The sequence below is a fragment of the Apodemus sylvaticus genome, chromosome 13 (assembly GCF_947179515.1).
Source record: "Apodemus sylvaticus chromosome 13, mApoSyl1.1, whole genome shotgun sequence".
NCBI classification, from domain to species: Eukaryota; Metazoa; Chordata; class Mammalia; order Rodentia; family Muridae; genus Apodemus; species Apodemus sylvaticus.
The window spans coordinates 80416624-80443284 of NC_067484.1; the positions used below are offsets into that span (position 1 = coordinate 80416624).

Consider the following 26661-nt stretch of genomic DNA (forward strand, 5'->3'; position numbering starts at 1 on the left):
CTGATTCTCACTCTCCTCATGCTTAATCCCAGAGTCCTCCCTAGTTTGTGCCTCCTCAATATGCAAGCCATGCCCCACCAGCACCTGGAGGAAAGGGGGTGAGGGAATTCTGTAGCAGTGTAAAAAGAAAACAGCGTTCACTATCTGATCAAGGTCTGTAGCACCTTACCCTTAAGCAGGAAGTATTGTTCAGAGCTGAGGGTAATGGGTTAATCAAACTTTGAAAATTTAACTGGAATTTGAGCATTATCATCATGATCGTGGCAAGCAGGCATTCGGCAGGTCAAGTGGCCCTGTGGTCAACCACCCCTTGCCCTTCTGTTGCCAGTTGCTCTGTGTGGCCAACAATGTGCTCCCCAAGAGAGGTTGTGCCAGGGTTAGACTGGCTAAACAGTCAAAGCCTGAAGCTCCCATTCAAGGGCTGTCCTTATCAAGCCCTTTGTCTAGTAGTACACCAGTGCTCCGGGGTTAAAAACTCCACTTGTAACGAGCACCCTTCCTGCTGCCACACTGATCTGAAAACCAGGGTAGACAGACGAGTGAGCGCAGGAGTCTTCATCTCTGCACAGCCAGAGATTCCCGCAAGCAACTCTGCTACCTTTTCACACACTCCACCAGCATCCTGGGAGGCTCAGCCCAGGGCATTTTATAGGTGGGAAAAGCTCAGAGTCACACTGGGGCCCTGAGACAATCAATCTCTCCCAGACTGATTGTCTGGGAAGATGGAGAGGTGTTGTGTGCTGCTTGGCCGGGAGAGCAGACAGGAGGCAAAAGAGAAGCAAGGTCCCAGGGTTCTTTTCTGCAAGCCCTGACGCCAGAAGGATTCTCTGCTACATCCTTGACTACACTGCAGAAAAGAATTTCAGGCTAGCCAGAGTGAGACAAGGTTGAAGGTTTATTATAATGGAGAGCAGTGCTATGTTTCAGACACAAGCCCAGGCAGGGAGCAGGTGGGGGTGTGGGGGGCAGGGAGAACAAGGACAAGGAGGGAGAGGGACAGGGAACAGTACATACTCAAGTGTAGCTATGGAATCACTCGGGAACAGGTGAGAAAGGCAGCCGAGAGCTCCCTGGACTCCTTGCAGACTCTCCGCGTTGTAGGTCTGTAGGTCAAATCTCTAGCCCACCTTCTTGGGAGGCTTTTGGACATAGCAGGTCATCCCTCCAAACCAGCTCCTACTGGCTTGTAGCCCAGAGCTTTTAGATGTGACCATCCACTAGGAATCCAGATATGACTATTCTCTGGGGCTCCATAGCAGAGATTTGGGGCCCATAATGCTTTGGATCCCCATGTACAACCTTTCCATCTTCAGAAAGAGAAAAACTCAGAAGCAAACGCCCTCCCCTCCCCCAATTCCAAGGTTCATCTCAGATTCATTTCTCAGGCACACAGTAAGTTTGCAATCAATACTCTTGGACAGAAACAGCCAGAGAGGAGAGCCAAAGGGCCTGGGACAGTCTGCTCGGCCCTCCCATTGGTGGCTATAAATGCCTTCACTTGACACTTACCTAGGTACTCTGACAAGCTCAAGCTCATCTCCCATGGGGATATGACATCCGGATCCAGAGCCACGCTGCCCTCTCCGGGACTGGCGCCTACCTTCCAGGATGCCATTCTCCTGCCCCCAGAACTCCAGGCACTTCTGTACATCCAAGGATATCAGCACCCCCAGTTTTAAAGAAAAAGAGAGAGAGAGAGCACCAAGAGTCCTAGGATCTAGAAGCAGAGGGTGGATGAGACCTTGGCTGGAGTTCACTACATTCCAGAGCAGAGACAACTTTTTTGGCCAAATCAGGACAGAGCAAACCAAGGAGAAACAGCATCCACCTCCTCTCTCTGACACAAAGAATCCCAAATAATTTTTCTATTCCTCTTCACTAGGCACTGTTGCCCACAGCAACTCCCAGAACCATAGGCAGGAAGGACACATCGTTCCATTTTCCAGACCTAGAAAACCGAGGCACGAGGCAGTTAGTTATACAGCTGGGTGTCAAGGAAACTGAATAGGACATGCTAGGCCTGCCCGGGAGGTCTACTCCAGACGCAGGATCCTTCCAGCCCTTGATATAAAATACAGGCCTTAGGACGAACTCCGAGGTAACAAAATCCAAGAAGAAAGGAAGAATACAAACCAATGACCCTCAGGATCCAGATAGGAACGTCTGCATTGGGTAGCCTTCGCCAGAGAAGAAGTCTGGAGCCAGGTCTGTTTGCTGTCTTGTAGCTCTTGGGAAAGGTGAGCTAGCTATGTTTCCCTTGGGGTCATCAAAGTGGTCAGCAAGGAGGCAGCTTGGCACCCTGCATGTTGAAAAGGGTCTCCAGAGAACTCCTTAGCAAAGGGAGACTCGGGGGAGAGGACAGCACACAGGGGAGAGACACCACGGCGACAGGAGACCGGAGAGAGGCAGGATAGAAAGGCACTGGGGAAGCATTTGAATGCAATCAGAAAGCTGTCACATAAAGGAATACATTCAGATATCACGAGGCAAGCAAAGGAGTCCCAGGCTTTATATCAACATCACAAAGGAGGTGCCTTTCTGAAGGGAGGAAAGAGAATTTTTAAGGGGGAGGGTCCAGGGATCAGGAAGCTACAGGATTTTAGTCTCTTGGAAACACTGTCCGTGAACTTGGAGCCCTTAGAGGGCACTCGGTTGAGGCACAGGCAAGCTTTAAATGCTCCCCAGAAGTGCGGACAGTGTGTCCGTCTCAGGCTCCCGCCCTCCTCTCTTAAAGGGCTCAGTCTAGTCCTCCTCTCTCCTAGCTTCCTTTCTTTAAAGCAGTGGTTTTCAACCTGTAGGTCGTGACCCCTTTGGAGCTGAGCAGCCCTCTCACGTGAGTTGTACATCAACTATTCTGCATACCAGATATTTACATTACAGCTCCCAACAGTAGCAAAATTATAGTTCTGAAGTAGCAACAAAAATAATGTTATACTTGGTGGGGGAAGGAGGATCACCGAAACATGAGAAACTGTGTTAAAGGCTTGCAACATCAGGAAGGTGGAGAACCAGTGCGCTAAGGTTTCTATCCTTCCTCTTTCCTTTCTGCCCACCCAGGCTCTCCCTGGCTTTTCTTCCGATCCTTTTACTTGTCGTTTCCCCGTTCTTCTCCACTGCACCCTTTACACCTTTCCTCTCTCACTCTTCTTGCTCTCTGATGTCCAGTCCCACCCCGGAGTTTGTAGTTGGTGAGCTAGGGGCACTGTAAGCCCGAATATGGAGTGAGGTTGGACCGCACAGCCCTGCCACGGGCTGGAGCAAACCAAGTTTTCGCTGTCCAGATGTGGCAGCCTCCCAAACTGCTGGACCACAGGTCCCGAGTTCACAACATGTCCAGCAGGTTAGGGGAGGAGTGAAAATTCACCCATCATAAATGAGAACACCAGGATGATAGGGGTGGGGTGGGGCTGGGATGGCTTGAGGAGTGTTCGGCTCTGCGCGGGGCATGCGGTCTGTCACTCCACCCGGTCCATAATCAAATTAAGGGCCTGATATTGAAGGGCTTGTGCTGCAGCACACAGCTCTAGCATTTCTCTCCAGGGAGCCATCTGGAGATAAGCTGTGGGGAGAAAAGCCAGACAGAAACCAATCTCACAGGCAAAGCAGTGAGAGAAGAGACGGTACAAGACACACTGGGCCACAGGCTGTCCTAGAAGAGGAGTCTGCCTAGGACCCTCTAAGCGGAGCGAATGGCACCAGCCAAGGTTCTGGGAAGACTGCCTATTTCACCTCATTCTTGCGCTAGAGAAGATGGGGTTTAGAGGGAGGAAGGGTACACAAGGCAGCCCAGATGACCCAAGTGCTCTAGGCCAGAAGTGAGACCCGGGACCAGGCTTCTCAGAGAGCTGCTTCTAGCAGGAAGAGGCAGAGGGAGTCGTTGCTATCCCTCTTCTCGCTTCTCGCTTAGCTGACTTGCTCTAGACGCTCTGCACCCCGCACCTCCCACCTGCACACGCTGTAACCCCAATGCTTCCAGCCAAGCTCCTCCCTCCCGCCCCACCCACTTCTGACTGTGACCTCCATCCCTTCCTGCGAAGCTTCTACCTCACCCTCCCAGTTGCTTTTACTCTGGCTGAGCTGCTTCCCCTCCCGCCAAGCTCCTTTCTCTCATTCCCTGTTTGGCTGTGAGCTTCGCCCGCTTCCGCCAAGCTCCTCCCCTATCCCCGTTGCCCTCCCTCTCTGGCCCCGCCCTTTTACCGGCGGCTCCTCCCCTCCCCTCCCCCTGCTCCGCCCCTGGCCCCGGTAAGCATCTCCTTATTTTGTTCTAGAAGATAGAAAACTCTTCGTGGGCATGCTCAACAAGCAACAATCTGAGGACGACGTGCGCCGCCTCTTCGAGGCCTTCGGGAACATCGAGGAGTGCACTATCCTGCGCGGGCCCGACGGCAACAGCAAGGGTGGGTGTGTGCGCGTGCTCGCGCGCGCGGGCCTAGGAAGGATGCTCGCAGCTGTCAGGTGGTCCTCGAGGAGACCAAGAGGAGAGGAGGCCATGGGTCTCTCTGCTCTGTGCCCCTTTGTGTCACCGTCTTGTCCCCTTCACATTTTATGCTCATATGGTGGTGGGGGACGGCGGGGGGGGGGGACATCCTTTCCACCCGCCCTCTCTCTGTCCCATATGTCTCTCTTTTTCTCTCCCTGGGTCCTCGGGGCCACGGCTCAGCCTGTCCTATCCCCACAGGGTGCGCCTTTGTGAAGTACTCCTCCCATGCCGAGGCACAAGCCGCCATCAACGCTCTTCATGGAAGCCAGACCATGCCTGTGAGTGTGACCCTCGGGCTGTGTGCAGGGTCTCATCAACCTTACCACTGTTTCTCACACTAGAGTAGATTTAGGTAACCCAGAAAAGATGGGGTTTAAACTTGGTACCCGTGGGTGACCTCGGTATAATACCCCACAGAAAGCACGGTGGGGGTGGGGAATCGGGGTGGGGTGGGACGGGCCAGGGCAGGGACTCTGGGGGGTAAAGACTGGAGCAAGAGAATCTCATGTGCCACCCTGGCTGCAGGGAGCGTCCTCCAGCCTGGTGGTCAAGTTTGCAGACACCGACAAGGAGCGCACAATGCGACGGATGCAGCAGATGGCAGGCCAGATGGGCATGTTCAACCCCATGGCCATCCCCTTCGGAGCCTATGGCGCCTACGCTCAGGCAGTAAGTGGGGGCAAGGGTGGGCAGGGGGTTGTTATAGAGCTCCCCTCACCTCAGCCCCAGAGAACAGGGATGCTCACCCAAACATTGTTTTGTCCTCAGAGCAAAGGTCATGCAGAACCTCAGAGAGTGTAGTCTCAGGAGTTGAGAGGAGAATCCGGGTAGGGGTTGTTGCCAGGAGGAGGTGGAATGCTGTCCTTATTTTCAAGGAGGAGTTAGTTCCCAGAGAAGACCCTTGGTAGGGTAGCCAGATGGTTCAACCCTGTACCCCACCCTCTTCCAAATAAATGTGAAGGCTAGAGAGAACCAGTGCAGTAATAGGTGTTTAGCTCTAACCCACAAACTCTACTTAAAGAGATTTTTCTCAGTCACTTCTGACTGGAATTGTGGGGAGACCCAAAACCTCAACCCAACCTCTTCCCCTGCCTCTGGCCCCAACAGCTCAGTGCTTCCACAGCTGTATCCTCTCTAAAATACTGCCCTCTTCTGCCTCCAGACTGTAACCATCATCCCTGCATGGGGTTCTGTCTGTAACCCTTAAAGCAGAGTCTAGCTTTGACCATTTACAGCTGCCTTCCCAGTCCCCACTCACCTTTGTAATAACATGTGGGGGTCTAGTCATGTTTCTCTTGCCTCTTCGATGTAACAAATTTGAGCAGAACTCTACCCTGTTGCCTGTGTATGACTCATCCAACAGGTCTGTAGGTGTTTGGGTGCCATTCCCCCGAATAACATGCCTCACACAGACTGGGGAGCATAGAGTGAGTCCCTTTCCATCACCCTGCAAAGCTTAGATTTCCAAAGGCCCTGCTGTTCCTTTTTAAACCAGCCAGTCAGTTCCCAGGGAAGTGGAGACTAAAGCAGGCAAGGGGAGGCCTCAGGGCTTTCTAGGCATAGAGATCAAAAGGCTGTACCAGTTCCCAGAGGGCTGAGATGTTGGCATCGAGGAGCTGAGCCCCTGGTGGGAGGGCTGCCCCCCCTGGAAGCCTGTGATATTTTTGCCACTCCCTCTGCCCCAGCTGATGCAGCAGCAAGCAGCCCTCATGGCGTCGGTCGCGCAAGGAGGCTACCTGAATCCCATGGCTGCCTTCGCTGCCGCCCAGATGCAGCAGATGGCGGCCCTCAACATGAATGGCCTGGCAGCCGCGCCTATGACCCCAACCTCAGGTGAGCCAGTCCGTCTCTGACCCGGGGAAAGAATATCAGGACCCAGGCTCAGGCATCACTACAGCTGCTAGTGTTTCATTCTACAGTAAGAACACATAGGGTCTAGGCCCAAGTACGTTGTCTCAGAAAACCTTCTCATCTGTAGGCGCCCAAGGGGAGATGAGATGTGAATACCACGAAATCCACAATAAGATTTCAGGGGAAGATTTCTTTCAAGTTGTCCGTCCCTGGTCCTTGCCTAAAAACAACTTGTTTTTAATTACAATATGTCAATATAGTAATTCCAGAGCCAATTAAAAGTGATACGCTTTATCCCAATATTAGAAATATTGGACATGGAAAGTACTGTAACAACCAATGTCTGGAAAAAGACAATGACATGGAAACATTCCCATTTGAGGTTCAGCATAGCTCTGCCTGTACACTGGCCATGGTCCTTCTCTTTAAGCCAACCTTGATGAGTGGACATGTTCCAAGGAACTACACAACCAGCTAGAGAACCCCACGAGTCACCCATGGATGAGCACTGGAATCAGCCATCTCACAAAACATGTTTTTGATTGGCTCCTGGCTCTTGTCCAGTGCAATTTCGCCTCCCATCCTTAGCATATCTGGCAATGTCCACAGACATTCTTGTTTGCCACAGCTCATAATAGCATCTAGTGTGTAGAGGCCAGGGAGGCATTGCTACACATCTTAGGATATATAGGTCAGCTCCCTATAAAGAACGATCTGGCTCCAAATGACTAAGAGGTCAACACTGAGCAGCTCTAGGCTCTAAATCTAGGGGTGAGCTAGCTGACATGGTGGGCTCCCTTTTACCAAGCTTTCGGGCTCTCTGTATCAGACTATAGCAGTAACCTTCCAGAGGTCCAGCTATTCCTTTCCAATATCAAAGCCACAAAAGACTGAGATATCCCTGGGCTCAACTAGAGCATCACCCTATTACACAGTTCTGGTCTGCAACCTCAGGGACACTCATGGATCTGGGAAGTGGGTCAACCTCGGCTATAGTATAGAGCCTGTTTCCATCCTGTGGGGCCTCAGCACAATAGCATTACTCTATCTTGCTATCCACCACATGAAATATGGAATGCATCGTCTGTCCCTAACACAGCCATCACTATCATGACCACCACTATTGCCTCTGCTGAAGAAAGCCAAATAGGACTGAGAGTAGACCCTGAATTCTCACGTCTTTCTCAGCGTAAGGATCTAGAATTTTCCTCAGGTTGAGAGAGGCAAGTGAGCCTTTCACGGACCCAAAAAGGACCAGCTAGTCCTGACTTGGTTAGAGTGCACAAGAACTACTGAAAAAGGACAAAGGGCCAAGTGTGGTCAGAGTCAAGGACACTGAGGAGAGTTTGTGTGCTCTAGATTCAAGGATAACACTCAGTGGTTAGTGAAATCTTCCTGGGGCAGGGGCTCTGCCTTGAACGATGAATAACCTGGGGTGAATGAAAACATTAAATTCAAGAAATCAAGGCAAGCCATAGTTTACTAACAAGATAGGATGACTGTGGGCCAAGACTGTCCCAATGCCCCGTGACGTAGCAGAGTAGAACTCTGTGCTCAGCCTTCCTCACCTTTGCCGCCCTCTCTCTTCCCCACTCCCTCTGCCTCCCCTACACCAGGTGGCAGCACCCCTCCAGGTATCACTGCACCAGCTGTGCCTAGCATCCCGTCACCCATTGGGGTGAACGGCTTCACCGGCCTCCCCCCACAGGCCAATGGGCAGCCTGCTGCGGAAGCTGTGTTTGCCAATGGCATTCACCCCTACCCAGGTAAGTTCTTCCTTCCCCGAGCAGCAGACATCTTGTCCATTCTTCCTTGACTCACTGTGAGAAGAAGGAATACACGATTTCAGACCTCTGCTCATGCCCCGGTGGAACCACAAATGTGGCAGAAGCAGGCCAGCCACCTTCCTGTTTCAGGGAGCCTGTAATGAGAGAGAACGGACCAAAGTCCTAACACGGGGAGGGTCTTCTTATCAATAATAAAGAAAATTCTATTCCAGGCACTATGTGCAGGAAGAAAAGACACAGGAAGCAATTGTACAACCCAGGTAGAAAGAAGAGGCCAGTAACTACAAATTGATTGTGAACTTGAGCTGTAATAACTAGGAGGACATGAGCTAAAAGAATAACCACATTTAGTGATAAGTAACAAAGGACTCATTAGGGAAGGAACTGAAGGGTTTTTTTTTTGACAGACTATCTAGACATTATATTCTAGTCCAGTCTTCCCATACACGCAAAAAAAAAAAAAGAAAAGAAAAGAAAAGAAAGAAAGAAAGAAAAGAAAAAAGAAAAGAAAAAAGAAAGGAAAAGAAAAAGAAAAGAGTCAGCACTTTGGACAGCTCCTGTTGGACAGCTCCTAGGTCTGTGTTCAGAAGGTGAATTGTGAAAACGAAGCCCATTTCTGATTGCAGATTGACTTTGCTCCTGTCAAATTAAGTGGAACTCACATGGCAAGAGCATGCAACTGTCCTGAAGCAGTTCTTCTTTCTTATACAAAGGATAACAGATACCAGGGCAGGAAATCAGAGTTCAGGGTCCTAGACTAGCATAATAGAGATGTGTCCTGCTTTCTGGAGATCAGAGGAAGGGAGTCATAAAAACCAAGTCTTCACTCGACTCTAGGATTCCAGGACATTGGGTTGTCCCCTAGGAGGTCAAACTTGGGTTGAGAGTACAATATCCACTTTCCTACTTCATCCTTAAACAGCACACCTGAGTCTGATCGAGAGGGCTTGTCCTCTATTGAAGATGACTAGAGAATCAAGTCAGATGAGAGTCCAGCAGCCCTAGGGTGAGCTGTCCTGGAGACCAGGAGGCAGAAAAAGGCCTTCTGGGAGGGTTATTAGGAGGTAGGCCCAGGGGATTTGGTGTGCAGTTTAAGGACGGGCACTCCTGCCTGGCACAGGTGGTCGAGGAGGGGCTTGGCCTGCTGGGGGCAGAAGTGACCCTGTTAGTCTCAAGCCTGCGGGCTGGGGGATGCTCCTGCTGGACACATCTGGGTGCCTTCTTCCTCCACTCTTCCCGGCCTCTAAGCCCATCTGGATCTCCAGTTCCATGCCCACCATCACTGACATCTGCGAGCCATTTTTCTGATGGAATTTGGAGATGCTTCTTTCCCCCATTTGTAACAATCTGCCGCATCCCATAAACAATCCCCTGACAGAACCAGAGGAGGGATGAAGGGAAGGAAAGGAGAAATGTAGTACATTAAAAAATTAATTTACCATCTTTAAATGCGTAGTTTGGAGCCACCGTAATGAGCGAGATCCTTCAAAATGCTCACTTTTTGGCAGTTACTAATGAGGTCGTTAGGCAGAGAAGCAGAGAGGGTCTCTGCGTGCTTCTCTGCACTTGCTAGCCCCACTCGCTCTCTGTTCTCCCATTTTGCTCACGACCATGTTGGAAGTACATAATGTGTGTGGTTTTAACAGCCATGCACAACCCTCAAAGAACTGGCTCTGACAAGCACCAAGTACTATTTATACTTTCTTCTCAATGCACTGTTTACTGAGCTCCTAGCAATATGCTGGGCCCTGCCTCTAAGTTGTGCAGATTGTTTTGCACATTGGCTTCAAACGTCGTGCAGTAAGAAAAGGGCAGCATTTCTTACATGCATAAATGTGCTGCATGGGTGAGCACCTGGGTAGACCGAAACCACAAGCCAGATATGAGCTTCCACTCTAGAGAGCTCAGAAGAAAGCAAAGGAGACAGGTGAGAGGGAGCAGAAATTAGCTCTGCCGACTATCACAGCGTGGAATTCTTGGCTCTAGCCTCCAGCATGGGAAAATGTAGGAACCGGACTTTGGGCTGGGACAGTCTCAGGCAGGAAATAGCTCACAGGATCCCTTTTCAGCTTCCTCCTGCTAAGCAGAGCCCGCCTTCTGTACACACACACACACACACACACACACACACACACTTCCTAGGAGGTATTATATCTGTCAACTTCCTGTCTCTAAAGACCTGTTGTCCCAGGCTGTTCTTAAGGTTCTTCTGAACCCCAGGTGCTGTTTTCTGGAGAAAATCTAGCCAAAGGCTCATGGATGAGAGCTCATAAGGAAGTGGGAGTCCTCCCTCCAAAAGGCATTGAAGCATGTCGAGCAGTTAGCCAGCCTGGTGTGGGTCAATGGGCACTTGATCCCAGGAGGCTTTTTTTGCTGCCTAGGGTTTTTCTGTTTCCTTCAAACATAATTGGGTTGGATCCTCCCAGTGTGTGGACATCTATCTCCACACATCTTCCTGAGCCAGCCTTCCCTCCAGTCAACATCACTGCCGTTGGTAACCAAGGCCTGCACACTCCGCTGGCCCATACCTCATTCTTCTACTGAGATCTTAGCAACAACAAAGGTCAGAAATAAAGCAAAACTTTCCCCAGTCCAGTTTCTCCAAAACTTGCTAAAGTTTCGATACAGGGCTCTTCTTTTACTGACTCCTTGATTTCTCTGGGAGGTATCTATCTCCAAGTTGGCAGATCCGAGAGGAGTGATTTATTTCCCCTTCTATTGCTGTGGTAATAATCATGATAAAAAGCAACTTGGGAAGATAGGGTTTGTTTAGCTAAAGGATCAAGGGCTACGGTCCAGTGAGGGATGCCAAGACAGGAACCTGGAATCAGGAACGGAGCAGAAGCCATGGAGGAGTGCTGCTTAGTGAGTGGATTGCTCCCCATGGTTTGCTCAGCCGACTTTCTTATACAGCCCAGGACCACGTGTCCAAGGATAACACTACCCGCCATGAGCTGGGCCCTCCTACATGGATCGTTAATCAAGAAAATGTCCTACAGACTTGCCTAAAGGCTGGTCTGATGGAGGTGTTTTCTCGTTTGGAGCTCTTCTTCCCGGATAATTCTAGCTTTGTCAAGTTAACAAAAAACTACCCAGCACTGGGACAGAGCATCAGGGTGAGTCCTCCCAGACCGTATGGAATCTATAAGCTGGTGGTGTTCGCTTGTTTCATTTACTGCCCCTACATTCTCGTGGAAATCTGTGAACAAAAGGCCCCCACCCTGAGCATCCCTGGCTCCTCAATTCCTCTTCAACCCAGGGCCATCCCGTCTCTCCACCAAGGTCCTCATGCTCTGGCATCTCTTCCCAGCCAGCATAAGCTTCTGCATGAACTGGTCTCCGCCCTACCCCTGGCCAGTGTCACTATGCACTTCCCAGTTGAATGAACAACTGTGTTCTGGGTGCAGAAGAGAGAACTCCAACCAGACCCAGCTCTCAAGGTGCCCCGTCTCAGGGACAGCCTGTGGTGACTAGAGAAGGCAGTACAGCCACAGTGGTATCCCTTTGGGCACTGTGGGGACAGGGGCTAGTTTGGGTGGGCACCACTGACCTCTGCTCTCTTGCCTTCCTGCAGCACAGAGCCCCACCGCAGCGGACCCCCTGCAGCAGGCCTACGCTGGAGTGCAGCAGTATGCAGGACGTTAGTATCCGTGCAGCCTCTTGGCTCTTTCATTAGCCATACTTAAGTCTCTACTTATCCACACCAGGGGTGCCTTTCTCTCCAGATCTGGTCCCAGCTCTGAATAAGGAAGGGAGGCAGTACTAGAGGCTCTAGATGGAAGGAAGAGGTGGTGGTGCTGGCAGAGATACTCTCTTCCATCACCACTGGTCTGTCTTTTACCTGAGGTCTCTACATGGTGCTGTGGCATGGAGGTGGCGGGAGTTGGTGAGCTAGAGTTAAAGAGTGACACATATGATTTTCTGTCTGAATCACACTGACTGCCAGGACCAACGTGCCTGGTGGTCTCATGCTGCACAGCCACGACGCAGTTACGTTGGTTGACGCTCTGCACAGTTCACGGTCTCTGACCCGGGAAGCAGAGGCCTGGGTTAGAGAGGAGGAGGGACTCTGGAGGGGAGGCAGCTTCTCCTCTCCAGGCAAGCAAGATGGAGTTCAGAGGAGAGGCAGCAAAATGGACAGGCAGGCAGAAAGAGACGGCCTGGGGCCAGCAGGCCAGGTGTCACAGAACCCAGCCAAACTGTCAGCCAAGCCTCTTCCTTTGTCCCACCACCTGGCCACATACTCTCTTCATCCCTTCTCAGACTGTGCCCACTGTCTGGCCTGGATGAGGCAATCCTTCTATGGCTGTGGAGATCTAGTGATGCCCCCTGTGGATGATGGGGCTACCTCACAAGCTCAGAGCTCAGGAGAAGCTGTCCTCACTCAGCCGGAGCCTGGACACAGCTCCATTAATGTGGGCCCTGTCTTAGCTCTAACCTCAGGCTCTGCAGCCATGCATCCGGGCTGCGCTGCCAAGAGAGATGGTCCTCCCGCCCTCCCTCTGACCTTTTCCAACCAAACAGAGCATCAGGTACACTCCTGGGGAACGCACGTCTGTCCTCCATCAGACAGCGCTTTACGTCCCGCCAGGTACTATTATCTTGGACAAGTGAGGACAGGTCAGCCACGACTGTTTCAGATTAGAGTTGCCCGTGTGCGCACGTATCCCTAACTGAAAGCTGTTCTGTGTGAATGGCCTGAGCTTCTGTCCCACCTTGTGGCTGGTGGCTCTCACTGACACTGAGCTTTCTCTCTTTATTCTGGCTTCCCACACTGTCTGTGTCTCTCCGCACCCTGTTGCCCTCTCTCCCACCTCTCGGCTTTCTCTTCGGCTCTTCAGCAGCTGCCTACCCTGCTGCCTATGGTCAGATAAGCCAGGCCTTTCCTCAGCCACCGCCAATGATTCCCCAGCAACAGAGAGAAGGTGAGTCTCGGACCCTCCCTTCCCCACTCCATGAAGAGGCTGCTTTACCTGGGCTTCTGGCCTCTCCAGGCCTCTGACAGGACCTTGGTTAGATGTGTGCATGAAAGTGGGTGGGAGAGCTAGAGGGCCAGAAGAAGAGGTCCTCACCTATTCATACAAGGAGATGTGCATCCTGTGGGCAGCTCTGAAAACCAAAGTGGTAGCCTGGCCCAGGAGCAGAAGACCAGAGGCCACGTCCCAGGGGCCAGCAAGCCATTCAAGAGGCACCTTCCCCACATCCCACCATCATTTGCCAGTGTTCTGACACAGCTCGCACACAAGTACTGCGTTCTTTACAAACCAACCCTTGAGAATGGGAAGGTTGTTTTCCTTCTGCAGCAAGCCCTTTCAGTCACTCTTAAACAAGACCTAGAAGAGGTTGAGGATGTATTTTCTGCTGGGGGCTTTGTCCCTGTTTCAGGTAGTTCTCAGCTTTATGGAGCTGTAGACTACACAGGCTCATTCCCTGGGGTGTTCATCTGAGGTCCACCTGCTGTGTTCCCCGTAAGTGAGAGCAGAGCTGGGCTGTGAGGCTCCGGCAGTGGGGCAGCCTTTGCAACTCTAAGCACCGAGATGGAAATGGTGACTAGCCTGAGGTGGTCAGGGAATGAGGTGCTGTCGGAGGAAGTAGAGGACACCTGCCTTCTCTGATGGGTAGGATTTGGCCCGTACTCCTGGACAGGCTCCATGGGAAGTGTGAAATATCTGTGGCTACAGTGCAGGTCTCATGAAGATGGATGCCCGGGAAGGTTGTGTATAGCCATCAGAGTGTTGGTAGAGCAAGACAGGCAGGACCAGAGCCTTGGTAGAGACTATATGATATCACTCATTGGGTTCCCTTCCAGTAACCAGAGAGCCACAGAATTAGCAAGAGAGGAAACTGTATGAGCAATTTCTCAGAAGCCCTACCATAGAAAGCAGGACTTGAGAAGCAGGGACATCAAGACTCCATCTTCTTCACCTAGTAATAGCAACCCATAACAAAACCTGTCCCAGAAGTCCACAAGGCAGGTTCCACTGGTTTCCGAATGTCAGATGTGTGGCCACTGCAGCAGATTACACCAGTGATCTGGGCCTTAGGTTACTCCGAAAGGACTTTGGGAACCCACTGATCCAAATCCCATTGGTGAAAGAGACCCTTAACTGCTTGTAGCCCCTAAATGATTGCAAGTATGTATGTCACACGACACCCCCTCTGGGCCTGACTCCTGGACTGGTCACCTCCAGCTTAAGTGGCTCCACACAAGTCACTCCAGTCCATCACTTACACAATAAAGACCATGAGGACAGTTCCTTATAGAAATGTGTGTATCCACTCACTTAGCTCGGCGCTCCTGTACCCCATGCAGCAGATGTCTACACACAGCCCTTCTCCACCCAGTTATCACCCCCAAAGCCTCGCAGGGGATGTCCCCATCATCAGACAGCTCTGAGGGCCACATCACCCGATTTCCCCATACCCAGGGCCCAAGGTCTGTGGTGGGCCTTTCCCTTTCCTTATTCCCATGCCCTGCAGTAGCTGAGAACCACTTCCACTGTTGAACTGGGCACGGGGAGCAGTCCCTCAAGGCACTGCTTCACCTGAAGAGCCTTCCCTGAACTGTGGTCTTGGGGCCTGCCGTCCTTCAGCCCAGACCTTCCTCAGTTAGGTCAGAGCCACAAGGGTGGACCAGGTGCTGCTGACTCAGGCCCAGAGCAGAGAGCTGTGCCCCCAGGCCACCAGGCTTTTGTTACTTGCTTATCTCTCACTGTACTCATACTCCTTAATGAATGTGTCCTAAAAGCCTATGAATCCCCAAACCCTGCTGCACGTGCTCACACATGAAAACACACACACACACACACACACACACACACACACACACACACACACTGTGTCATAGTGCCATACTAACCCATCACACATGAGAGCCCTCACTACCATCTTTAGACTCAAGTCTCCTGCTTTCTGACCCCTGGCTCCCAATTCCCATTCTGTGCTACCCTGTGGATCTAGCTGTAACCTTCTCATAACTTTCCAGCTCTGTGCAACCTTAGCCACACCCTGCTCCCCATACAAGACCCTGTGTCACAGTCCTCTTGGAGTCCACAAGTCCTTTCCTTGGAGCTGAAATATTCCATAGACCCAACCCTTTCCCCTGAGCATGATATACGGGCTCCCTAGGGAAGAGGAAGGCAGGAAGGAGTGGGGCTCAACTGCAGAAATTGACAGACCCATGGTGCATGCACCATTGGGTTAGGACATTGGGAGCAGGTTTTAGGCTAGGAAGGAGCAAGACTCTAGCACACAGAAGTAGGAGGTATGTGCTACAGGTAAGGGACACTGGGAACAAAAGACATTACCAAGCATGAGGTAAGCCCAGGAGATATGAAGAAAGGCAGGACTGAGGCAAATAAAGCCAGGTTCCACTGGATGTATGAAGCCTGGACAGGCTGTATTTCCTCAGCTTCGTTGCAGTTGATCTTTGACAACATGCTAACTTCTCCCAGAACACAGTGGCAGCTGCGTAGGCCCTTCCTGCCAGCACCTAGGATTTGAGCTGAGCTTGAAAACCAAAAGATCCCTGAGCCTGTCCCCAAGCCACCTGTTGCACAGATGGCACAGGATCTCCGGGATAACTATGGCTATTGCTTGGCCTGGATCTCCGTGTGGCCAGGAGGAGCCACTTTCTGTCTCTGAGGCTACATGTCACCATTGCTCTGGGCTGGACTGGATTCTGCAAATGAAACAAAGCAGAAAGAGTTGGGGTGCGAGATCATTGTTTATTATGGGGACAATAGCAGCTCCTAGCATCCCAGCTAGGGTAACATAGGAGGCCAGGAGGGCGTTCAGCCACATCTTATAGACAGCACTGAGCTGATGTATCTGAAGGGACATAGAGGAATCTAAATTTGGAGTCGGGGTCCCAATTCCAAGGCTGTTTTCAGCATGGGATAGAGTAGAGCCATTAGGGAAGACATAAAGAGGGTGGATGAGAACAGGAGGGAAGGTGAACGCTGGGCCACAGGGAGAGACATGGATGGGAGACAGCAGATGGCCATAGTGAGTGATCTATTGTTCAAGAGAAAACCTCTCAAATGTGGAGAAGAAATGTGGAGCCCAATACAGACTTGGGCCACCAGAAGGGAAAGGCCAGAAGAAGTCTCAGGGAGCTAGAGTTTGGGGAGAGGATCTGGAGGAGTTCTGGAGTTTTATGACTTAGATTGGTCTTCAATGGTGGTTTCTTCCTCTAAGGTGGCCCTATCAAGGGACCATCAAGAGGCACATGCAGCTGACACGCAGTAGCAAGAACATGGCATGGTTGGAGGAGACAGGATAAGGGAAGAGTCAACCAAAGTTTGGGTGTTGGAAAGGAAGCACACCTATGCCTGGTTCTGAATGTGCCATCCACTGTCAGAGGTTCTAGGGGGAAGGGCTACCAGGGACAGAAGAGGTCAAAGGCTTAGCAGGTGGCTTTAATGGGCAAGGGAATGTCCTTCAGCTCTGGGCCAGAAATGGTGGCGTAGTCAGAAAGAGGAAGATAGTGGAAGGACTGGAAGAGCATACAGCGCCAGTGTCCCTGTGGCGGATTATCTGGCAGCCCTACTGGTCTGAAGTGAGTAGGACAATAGATTCTGGCTGCCTAAGCCACGTAGCTGGTGGCAGGCCATGTTGATATCTCCTTGCCTTCACTGGAGTTCATGTTTAGACATCATCACTGAAGCAATCTCAAGGCACCTCAAAGTCTAAAGGATACATGGCAGGTGCTTTTTAAGATGACAGGACACAGGCTAAGGAAGATTTCCACTTACATAGTTAAAAATTGATCCTTCAATCATTGTAAAAGAAACAGCTTTATCTGCAAGTTCCAGAAACACGAAGTCCCAAAGGAGCCTGGAAGGTTAGGGTTCAGACAGATAGGCAGAAAGTAGAGCTCACATTATGAAGGCCACACCCTGAAGGTTCATATCTTGGCTTCTCCTTCCTCTTCCTCCTCCTCTTCCTCCACCACCACCACTACTACCAAGATGTCTTTTGGCAGATGTCTTAATCTCTTTGGAACTCAGTTTCTTCAGCTGCAAAATAGTGCCAGTGTAGTTAAGCCAGAGAGGGTGCTGTAAGGGTGGAGTGAGTCCCACAAAGTGCTTAGGACAGCCCAAGGGCGTTCCCAGAGTGGAAGAGTTCTGGCTGCTCTTCACATGATAGGAGGCAGCTCAGGGGTGGAGCCTGAAGCTGTTTCTGTGACACGGGCTTGATCGGCTTGATCGGGAGAAGGGAAATCTTGTTTTCTGTCACCAAGACTAGGAGGGAATGTAAGGTGTGGACCAGGGCAGCCAGGCCTTTGGAAGGAATCTATGTGAAGACTGCAGACCGGGCAAAGACCGGGGCCTGTGTGTTGTCTTAAGTTCTCTGGCCAGCCTGAGCCAAGCCTGAAGGGTAGAGAAAGTGAGGTGTCACCACATAGGATGAGGGCCATTTTCTCAGCCCTCCCCAGAACATAGACTGGGAAGGAGGGGATACCCACAAACTCTGTGGCCATTCCTCAGCACTTCATTTCCGGGGGACCCAGATGATCTGGTCTTGGCATAGTTACCCCATTCTCTATTTGACACTGCCTGCCCTTCCAGCCCCAGAGCTGCTAGGGCACCCACTACTGATGCTTGATAAAAGACCACCTAAGCACAGAAAGATCCAGTGACTTGCCCACAGCCAGCTGGAGATTACAGCTAATAATTAGGGCTCAGGGCTTAGTAAACATGCCCCATTCTTTGGGGGGTTGTTTCTTTAAAGCACCCGCGTGCACGCCCTAGCCCCACCCTTCCCTCCCTGCTGCATTGCCTAACGCGCTCATCTTGCCTCTGTCTCTTTTCCCCCCTCCCCTGCCATCCCTCTTCCCTGCCCACCCCTCCCTCCCTCCCTCCCTCCCCTCACCGCAGGGCCCGAGGGCTGTAACCTGCTCATCTACCATCTGCCCCAGGAGTTTGGGGACGCTGAGCTGATGCAGATGTTCCTCCCTTTCGGTAATGTCATCTCCTCGAAAGTGTTTGTGGATCGGGCGACTAACCAAAGTAAATGCTTTGGTGGGTAAAGATAACAAACCATTCAGCTTGACCTAGGATGGGGGCTGCTCCCACCGACTCCTCCTGCTCCTTCACACTGCCCCAGGTGCTTCTGGGCCCAGCCTCCATCTCTCAGCCCCTTTCTTCTGCTCTGCTCTTCCTTCGGCTTCTCAGCTTTCTCTACCCACACTCAGCTCCCATCCCCCCAGCTCAAGAAATCCCTGTCTAGCCCCAAAGCCCGAGCTGCTAAGAAAGGGAAGGGGTCTTTGTGGTTGGGGGTTGGGGGTGGGGCCAGAGAGCATGACTCATCTTCCCAGAGGCTTCTCATGCTCAGAGTCTGGTTTGAGCCCCAGGGTAAAAGCCGGTGTGGTCCAGGGGCAGTCAGCCCAAGGAGGTCCTAGCTACCCGCCTTGCAGTCACCTCTCCACCTCTCTGCCCTGCCGCCTTTCCTATGCCTGCCCTGTTCCTTGCTCCCCTCATGCCACGCAGCGAGCGACCCGACCCTTACACCCACCCCAGGCCATCAAAGTGAGCTCTGTTGAGGAGCCAGGAGGAGATTGCCCTCAGGAAGTTCTGAGCCCACTAGACACCACAGCTACTTAGCAGCAGCGAGATCCGGAGCAGCGAAGCAGTAAGGAAGTCAGAGAAGGCTAGAGGGGCACGTGGCTGGACTGAGAAGAGGGACAGGACAGGAAATGAGGCTTTGGGAGACAAGAGGCTCACAGTATTAGCTAGGGAGGTCTGCACGAGACATTACCATTCTGTGCGGAGTCTTTGGTCGGACATGTTATATTTTGCTTTATAAATTTGGTATCCTCATCCAGAAATGTCCAGATGTCATGGGATCCTCTCTCGTCATCACACCTCTTCTGTTAACCCCTTCGTGGCCCATCTTCCTTCTTTCCGTTTGCCGCCGCCAGAGCATTCATGGAGGGCAATATCTACTCACGAGTCCCCAAGAGTATGGAACCTACAGAGTGCCATGCTCGGAGCCAGGGAGGAGTCTGCCAAAATGCCATGTTGGCTCTCCGACTCCGGGAGTACGAGGACAGCCGGGGGACACAGGCAGGGTGGGGGGAAGCACAGAGTGGAGAAGCACCGGGAAGCACTCAGTATAAGGACTTCCCAGTATGGAATCATGGAAGTCTTGGGGATTCGGACTGTTCTCTAGGAGAGTCGAGATCTTGGCACTCATGCGTCTCCAATCACATAGAGCTGTCCCAGTGTCTCATCTCTCTTTGGCTATGGAAAGACAAAGAGAAAAAGACGTAGAGCGGTGCTTCTCCATACTTGGCCGGCATGTTATCTTTTTTAGGGGTTAAGGTGATGCGTATGTAAAGCCCAACTGGAAACCACTTCCAATTGTGCTTCACTTCACAAGTGTCAATTACATCACAGACAGCACAGAAAGAGCACCTCTAGGAGCCTCCAGCCAGACCACATCTGCCTCACTGGCTGCCCCTCTGAACACAACCCAGTTTTCAAAGTTATTTCCCCGAGAGTCTATCCCCAAGCTACTTAGTCCCTAAGACTATTTAAGCTCTCCAGAACCAAGGTTTCCTTTCTCTCTATTGGAAAACCTCATCTGTACACCTATATTCAATTTCTTTTTGCTTAGGCTTCTGTCATGCTGGTCTAGCCTCTGATCCTCCTTAAGCCACTTGGGTCTCCTGAGTCAGAGCCCTCTGCCCTTCCCCCAGACCTCCAGTGCTGACTCATGGGCAAATTGTTGAGCACTTTGAACCGCAGTGCCCTTGTGTAGGAAGCAGGGACGCTGCAGTTATCCCTAAGGGATGGATCCTATAAGGGTCTCTGAGCTGTCAAGGACAAAAGTGGCCAGAGCAGACCTTCTGCAGGTGCCACTACCCCTTTTCTTATGAAGAGGGTGTGGCCATGGTCCCGTGGTAACCTCCACCCCTCAGGGGCTGCGTAACTATTAGCAAAGCGTTTGGGGGGCTTCAAGCAGAATGCATAGCACAAATGTCCCTACTTTGAAAGGAGAACAGCCTACCTCTGAGGCTTTTCAGTTTGGGGGAGGCAGGACTTCTTGAGGGTGCCCAGGCTGTGGGCAGCCATTGCCCTGACTGCAGTTACTTGGTGAAGCTAGATGGGGAGGGTCTGCTTCCTTTGGCTCCCGGAAAGCGCTTGCTTCTCCAGGAAGCTGGCTGCTGCGAATTTCCACCACGTGGGAACCAACATCCCTCCTGTTAGCTTCACCCTGGACAACTCTGAGCTTCTTCTCTCAGCTTCGCCCTTCTTTCTGTCAGAAAGAGCCACCAAACCTGAGTATCCAACTAGAGTCAGTACTGAAGGTATCCATGTGGGGGTGGAGAATGGGCTCACTCAGGCTGGGACAGACGCTCATCTGTCTTCCTTAGTCTGGGGACAGCAGTGAGGACAGACTTACACTCACACTAAAGAATGCTCTCCTGTCTGCTTAGCACCTGACTTTAGTCACGAGACACACAGGCCAGCCAGCGGAGGGAGCCGGCCAGAGGCTGTGTAACCGGAGGCTGATTCGGTGTACACCTTGATGTTCTGTTTGCTTGTTTGCGCTGACTCTGACTTTCATCACTTATGCATGCAATGTGTCCACATACGCACCCGTGACACACACACCCTCTTCCTCCATCCTTCATGATCCACGGCTGCGTGAATAAATTGAGCGACGCAGGCAGGAAACAAGAGGAAGAGAGAAGAGCCAGATGTAGGCAGTGTCTGGGGAGAGAGGGGGAAGGGAAATGGAGGGAGCAGGGGAGCAGGACAAAAAAGGTCAGGAGAGAGGGAGTAGCTATGTTAGCATGAAGTCAGGAGCAGGCCCAAGATACATAGCCAACACCCAGGAAAGCAGCTACTTCCGCATGGGGTCTGGCCACACAATGATCTCTTATCTATCTCACAGCCATCTGGAGACGAGCATGCTCTTTGTACAGCCTGAGCATGTCAGCCAGGCTGGATTTCAAATGTTAGGACCTAGGTGCATTTTTACAGAAGAAATGGAAGGAATTAAACAAAGCTCTGAAGGGTTATTTCCTGGAGAGTTTGTGGCAAGAGGGCATGCTTTTACTTGATGCTCTCCTTCTGGTTCCTAGCCACCTGACTATAAGCCCGCTGGACCACAGAAACTCTTTTCTCAAGGGCCCATGGTGTCTGTATGAGGAAATGCAACTGCCCAGTTTAAGCCACAATCCGGTCTATCGCCGGTGTTGGTTAGCAGTGAAGCGCAGAGCAGAACGGTAGTGGAAGGTGCTCGACATCCCTAGGAAGGCTGGTACAGAACACACCACGTCCTGGTGTGTGCTTAGTTAGGAAGCTTCCCACAGTGGCGAGGGCTGCGCACAGCCCCAGGGGTGAGGCGGGTTTGGTGGGGGTGACCGGGCGGTGGAGTGGCTTCCCCGACGTTCCTCCCTCCCGGCCCTCGCACTCCTCTCTCTCCCCAGGCCGGCACCCCGTGCCCTCCCGCTGCCAGGCCCCCTCCTGTCAGGGAGGACAGTGTGCAATAAGCTCCTCCGCCCGCAGGTGTGTCCGCCCTCTCCCGCGGGAGGAGAGGGCCGAGGTGGCGGGCCGGCCGGGGTGGGGGGTGGGCGGGCGCCGGCACCACCGGGAGCCGAGGAGCAGCCGAGCCCGGGCCGGGTCGCCAGGCCGGGAGGGGCCTGCGGGCGGAGGGGCGGGGCTGAGGCCGGGCCGGGCCGGGGGCGGAGCCTCGAGCCCCGCCCCTCCCCTCCCCTCCCGCCTGCAGAGGCCCCGGGCGGCCCCGTGGAAACCCAGGCCCTGGTCCCTCGTGTCTCGCCAGGCTTCGTGAGCTTCGACAACCCGGCCAGCGCACAGACCGCCATCCAGGCCATGAACGGCTTCCAGATAGGCATGAAGAGGCTCAAGGTGCAGCTGAAGCGGCCCAAAGACGCCAATCGCCCGTACTGAGCGCCGGCGGGAGCGTCCCCCGGGGGAGACCAGGACTCGCACAGGTAACCATGGGCAGCTGGGCGTAGGGACGGGAGGTTTGGATGGACCCGTCGCCTTCTCAGGCCTTCCTGGGCCCGGCCCTCACCTGTGCCTTGGACCCGATGCGCCCTGATCAACCTACTCTTGGCTCAAGGTCCACATCACAGGTGTAGAACTAAGGCCATCCTGGCAGAACCAGGCTTGCCTGTCCCCTCCGCCCCCAGGCCAAAAGGGGTAGATGTGAAGAGCCTCTGAGAAAGAGCAGAGCCTTGGGCCTGCGCCTTCAGGCTCATATTGTGGTCCTGTCAGTCAGGGACCCTAGGTGGGCAGAGGGCAAGTTCAGGCCCTACAGTGAGGAAGAGAGTCAGGTCGAGCCTCCTCCCAGTCTTCCAGGCTCTTGCAGGCCCAGGTCTATTGGAAGTGAGCTGTTGAGCTGTCGGCTTCCTCCTTGACCTCTTCCCCAGCAGCTGCCCTAGCTTAGCCAGGACAGGAGGGGCAGAGATTTTCAAAGGAACTTTAGCAAGAGGAATCACAGCTGGAGGACAGGCTGCTGAAGAAGGGAGGAACAGGGCTGGAAGTTTGGGAACCTCACCTGGTCTGCCCAGGCCTCTCTTTGGCCTTGCCTGGCAGTTTGAGGCAGTTAACCACTACTTTTTGGGTCAAGTGTTCTCCCAGGCAGAGCAGATTACTAGGGAAGGAACTGAGGGAATGCTCCAGGCAGTCAAGTCCACCTCTTCCGTTCCCCTGAGGTTGCTCACACCAGCAGAGATGAAGGCCACATTTGGCCTCTTCTTTTCAGGCTGCTCCACCCACCCTTCCCTTTATTTAGCAGCACTGTGCCTCAGGCACTGTGTTGGGCACACAGGGAGAGTTGGAGATAGATTTCCTGGTAAGGAAGTAGGTATGAGAATGGTAGCTGAATTGAAGATTTCGAGGCCAGTCTGAGTTGATATTAGAGATGATTGGCCTCGCTCTGGGGTAAGGTCAGGGGTGGCACGCACGTGTGAGGAGCAAGCAGGGGGCTACAAGTGTTGTGGGGTGAGGGGGGGAGCTGAGAAGTGGGAGCCACCCAGGAGAGAGGACGGCCACTGCCTGGGGCCTGCAGGTCACTGCACAGACTTTGCCCTCCTCTGAAATGGGAAGGGGTATTGGAGAGCTGTTCAGGGGAGCTGGGCTAGTCTGTCCTTAGGCTGCAAGGGCTGCCACAGAGACCTGTTGTACTGACCTCAGTACGGGGCAGATCAGGCAGTGGGAAGGTTTAGATGCATTTTGAAGGTAGAGTCAAAGATGCTTCCTGACACATGAGAAGGTATGAAAGGGAGAGGCGATCCTGAGGCGACACCCACCATTCAGCCCCCAGTGACAGGAGAGTAGAGGGTCTGTAAGAAAGATTGGGCGTGTGAGAGTGAGGGCATGCAAGGAGAAGTTCCCAGACCAGGCGTGTAGGAGGAGTCTTCAGTTTGGTCTCTCCTGTCACTGCACACTTCCCTACAGAGGTGCCAGAAGAAGACCCTTCCGTACCAGCTGGAGCAGGGGTCTTTTCCCTCGGGGTGAACATCAGCCCAACACTCCATAACCCTGAAAGCAGCGCAAAGCCGACTCTGGCCTCCTCCCTCCCCAGCCCTGCCTAGTCCTGCCTTATGTGTAGATTGGGGCACAGTGGTTCACAGAGTCTGAGCGACATTGCACTCAGCATTCCACCAGGTCTGGGGACACAGAGATGAGTGCTACATCTCAGAGGAATGCACACATAGGCCCCGAGATGCAGCCACCAGATGGACGTACTCGCAGAGAGGACCGACTCAGTCAGGAAGCTCCAAGGTGCATGGCAGGCTTCTCCTTCCGCACTGAGGAAACCATGATTCTGTCAGTGATCAGGCGATGTGGAGGAACATGTAGGTGTTTGGGCTAGCAGCTTACCCTTATGGCCCAAGCGAGGTAATACCTCTAAGTCAGGAATTCCTAGACGAAGGGTGGAAGAAGGCATGATGTAAGAGGGCTACGGTTAGATCCAGCTGGCACTCAGACTTGAGAGGCCATGGAGATGACCACCACAGACTTTCATACACCAGCCATTGTTCTGACAGGTAATGTCGGTAACACGTAGCCTATCAGGAGGAATGTCAGACAGAATTCCTACCTCACAGATGAGCACAGTGAGCAATGGAGCCAACATCTGAAGCCTAGATTGCTTTCAAGGAAGGCGAGTGGGAGACCAATGCCCTCATTAGTCTCTTAGAGTCACAGCCCTGCTCAGCCACAGCACCCTCGACTTCTTTGGAACCAGCTTTCTGATTACCTCTTCCCTAGGATAGGCTGTCTTAAGCTGTGACAGGACATGACTCCTAGATCAAGTTTCCATTTAGTTTCCATTCAGGTAGTATTTAAAGACACTGCCTCTGCAACCCAAGAGTGCGGAAGCTGTGGTAGGAGGGTTCTGAGAGAAGATGGAGCTATTCAAGGCAGCTGAGGAGCTGGCAACAAGAGGAAACAGCGTGCAAGCACGTGCCCGCACACACACACACACACACACACACACACACACACACACAATCCAAAAGAATGTGGTATATCATAGGTCAATGGGAGGTGTTGCTAAGTGATGAAGTACAATCTGGAGCTATTTCTCGTTAGGAGAGGGAAGTCTGGGTAGAAGCTGGGAGCAGCCAGGTGGTGAGCAGGGGACGTAGACTAGTAGTAAGGTGGGATGTGCAAGCAGGCTTGATGGTCTAAGGCCAAGCCAGAGCCACTTTGAGGCATATGTGGGGAAGAGAGATTCAGGCAGAGTAGCTGGGTAACATGGCTGGGGTTGGTTCCACAGACTGAGGCCCCAGTAGGGTAGGGTTGAGTTTGGGGGCAACAAGGCTCTCCTCCCTTGATGGTCTCCTGTCTCACTGGCTATCTCAGCCTTGTGTGTGCCCAACCTGTGCAAGGCTACACTATAGCTAGTGTCTGGGTCGTCTATGGCTAGAGTCAAGCTATTTTAGATGATAGATATGAAATGGTCCTGCCTGGTTCAGGTTAGTGGGCCAGAATGTTCCCGACTTGATGTTAGCTTGCCTATGCTGGTCAGGACCCTGTTATCACCTCCAGAGCTCTGTGCTCCGTGAGGTACCCCTCCTATGGGGATGGATACACGGGAAACCGTACTTTGTGTCTGGCCGAGCTGGAGGCCATGCCTGGCCCCAGTTGCTTGGACAGCTTAGCTACAGTAACATTGTGAGATGCTAGGCTTCCCTTCCACCTTTAAGGAAACCAAGACAGAGACTGGAAGTGGATTACATGGGGCTAGTGGGTTGGAGACCGTGGAGACAAAACTGAGATGCACGTGTCTTGGCACAGGCTTGAGTGCTGCAGAGAAACAGGGAGCAGGGAGCAAACTCACAGACAACAGATGGGAGCTGGAGCGGGATAGACACAAGATAGTCCCGAAGAGAGTGAGGCTAGGGCTAGGGCTAGGGCTAGGGCTAGGGTTAGGGCTAGGGTTAGGGCTAGGGTTAGGGCTAGGGTTAAGGTTAGGGTTGGTTAGGGTTAGGGTTGGTTAAGGTTAGGGTTAGGGCTGGTTAGGGTTAGGGGTTAGGGGTTAGGGTTAGGGCTAGGGTTAGGGTTAGGGTTGGTTAGGGTTAGGGTTAGGGTTGGTTAAGGTTAGGGTTAGGGTTGGTTAGTGTTAGGGCTAGGGTTAGGATTAGGGTTGGTTAGGGTTAGGGTTAGGGTTGGTTAGGGTTAGGGCTAGGGTTAGGGTTAGGGCTAGGGTTAGGATTAGGGTTGGTTAGGGTTAGGGTTAGGGCTAGGGCTAGGGTTAGGATTAGGGTTGGTTAGGGTTAGGGTTAGGGTTGGTTAGGGTTAGGGTTAGGGTTGGTTAGGGTTAGGGCTAGGGTTAGGGTTAGGGCTAGGGTTAGGATTAGGGTTGGTTAGGGTTAGGGTTGGTTAGGGTTAGGGCTAGGGCTAGGGTTAGGATTAGGGTTGGTTAGGGTTAGGGTTATGCAGAAGAAAGCCATTATTCTTAACCCTGCGGGTTCCTCCCAAGGAGTTTGAACAGCTGGTGAGAGTGTGGAGGAGTGGAGGGCTAATGGGGGAATGGAGGAGAGGTCCTCAGAGCAAAGGAAAGGGCAAAGGGAAGGTGGGGTATGGGAGGCCAGCACACTGCCTTCTGCAGCCCCGCCCCACGGCTCTCTGCCTGGTGCTTTCTGAGGACCTCACAGCATAGAAGCAACCTTGGCTTGGCCAGCAGGTGGGCAAGTCATATTCTGGGGTAATCAGGATGGAAAACTGGCAGTGCTCAGGCATTACAGGATGTCAGGGACTTCGATAAAATATACTCGAAACCAAAACACTGGCTTGCCAGAGCAAAGAGGGGTGAACACAGGTGGCCCTGCCACCCAGAAACACCCTTTCTGAGGTAGGATCTATAGATGGGAGGGTGCTGTCCAGGGAGACTCCTCTCTGGTGTCCGAGTACCTTAGGAGATGCACCTTTCCCACCTGCACAGTCCACCAGGGCACAGTGGCTCCCCTGCAGGCCCTCAGGTGAGGCGGGCTCTCCATGTGGGGGAGAAGGCACCAAAGGTGTTAATGGGCCTTGCTCCCTGAGATCTGCT

The 26661-nt window shown here is 52.6% G+C and overlaps 1 protein-coding gene across 28 annotated transcripts in view; it reads left to right on the forward strand.

Annotated features, from left to right (window-relative positions):
• Nucleotides 1–26661, forward strand: part of Celf4 (CUGBP Elav-like family member 4) — a 278574-nt gene that overhangs the window by 248295 nt on the left and 3618 nt on the right. For 4 of the 28 annotated variants that reach the window (XM_052155778.1, XM_052155789.1, XM_052155773.1 and 1 more), the window contains exons 4-13: nucleotides 4272–4397; nucleotides 4679–4758; nucleotides 5006–5149; nucleotides 6166–6313; nucleotides 7948–8097; nucleotides 11693–11758; nucleotides 12960–13043; nucleotides 18000–18083; nucleotides 21563–21641; nucleotides 21916–22087. In XM_052155778.1, the coding sequence (XP_052011738.1) occupies nucleotides 4272–4397; nucleotides 4679–4758; nucleotides 5006–5149; nucleotides 6166–6313; nucleotides 7948–8097; nucleotides 11693–11758; nucleotides 12960–13043; nucleotides 18000–18083; nucleotides 21563–21641; nucleotides 21916–22087 (1133 nt within the window). Of the gene's footprint in view, nucleotides 1–4268; nucleotides 4398–4678; nucleotides 4759–5005; nucleotides 5150–6165; nucleotides 6314–7947; nucleotides 8098–11692; nucleotides 11759–12959; nucleotides 13044–17999; nucleotides 18144–21562; nucleotides 21642–21915; nucleotides 22088–26661 lie in introns of those variants that run through there. The other 24 variants (XM_052155776.1, XM_052155787.1, XM_052155772.1 and 21 more) reach the window with 13 other exon arrangements.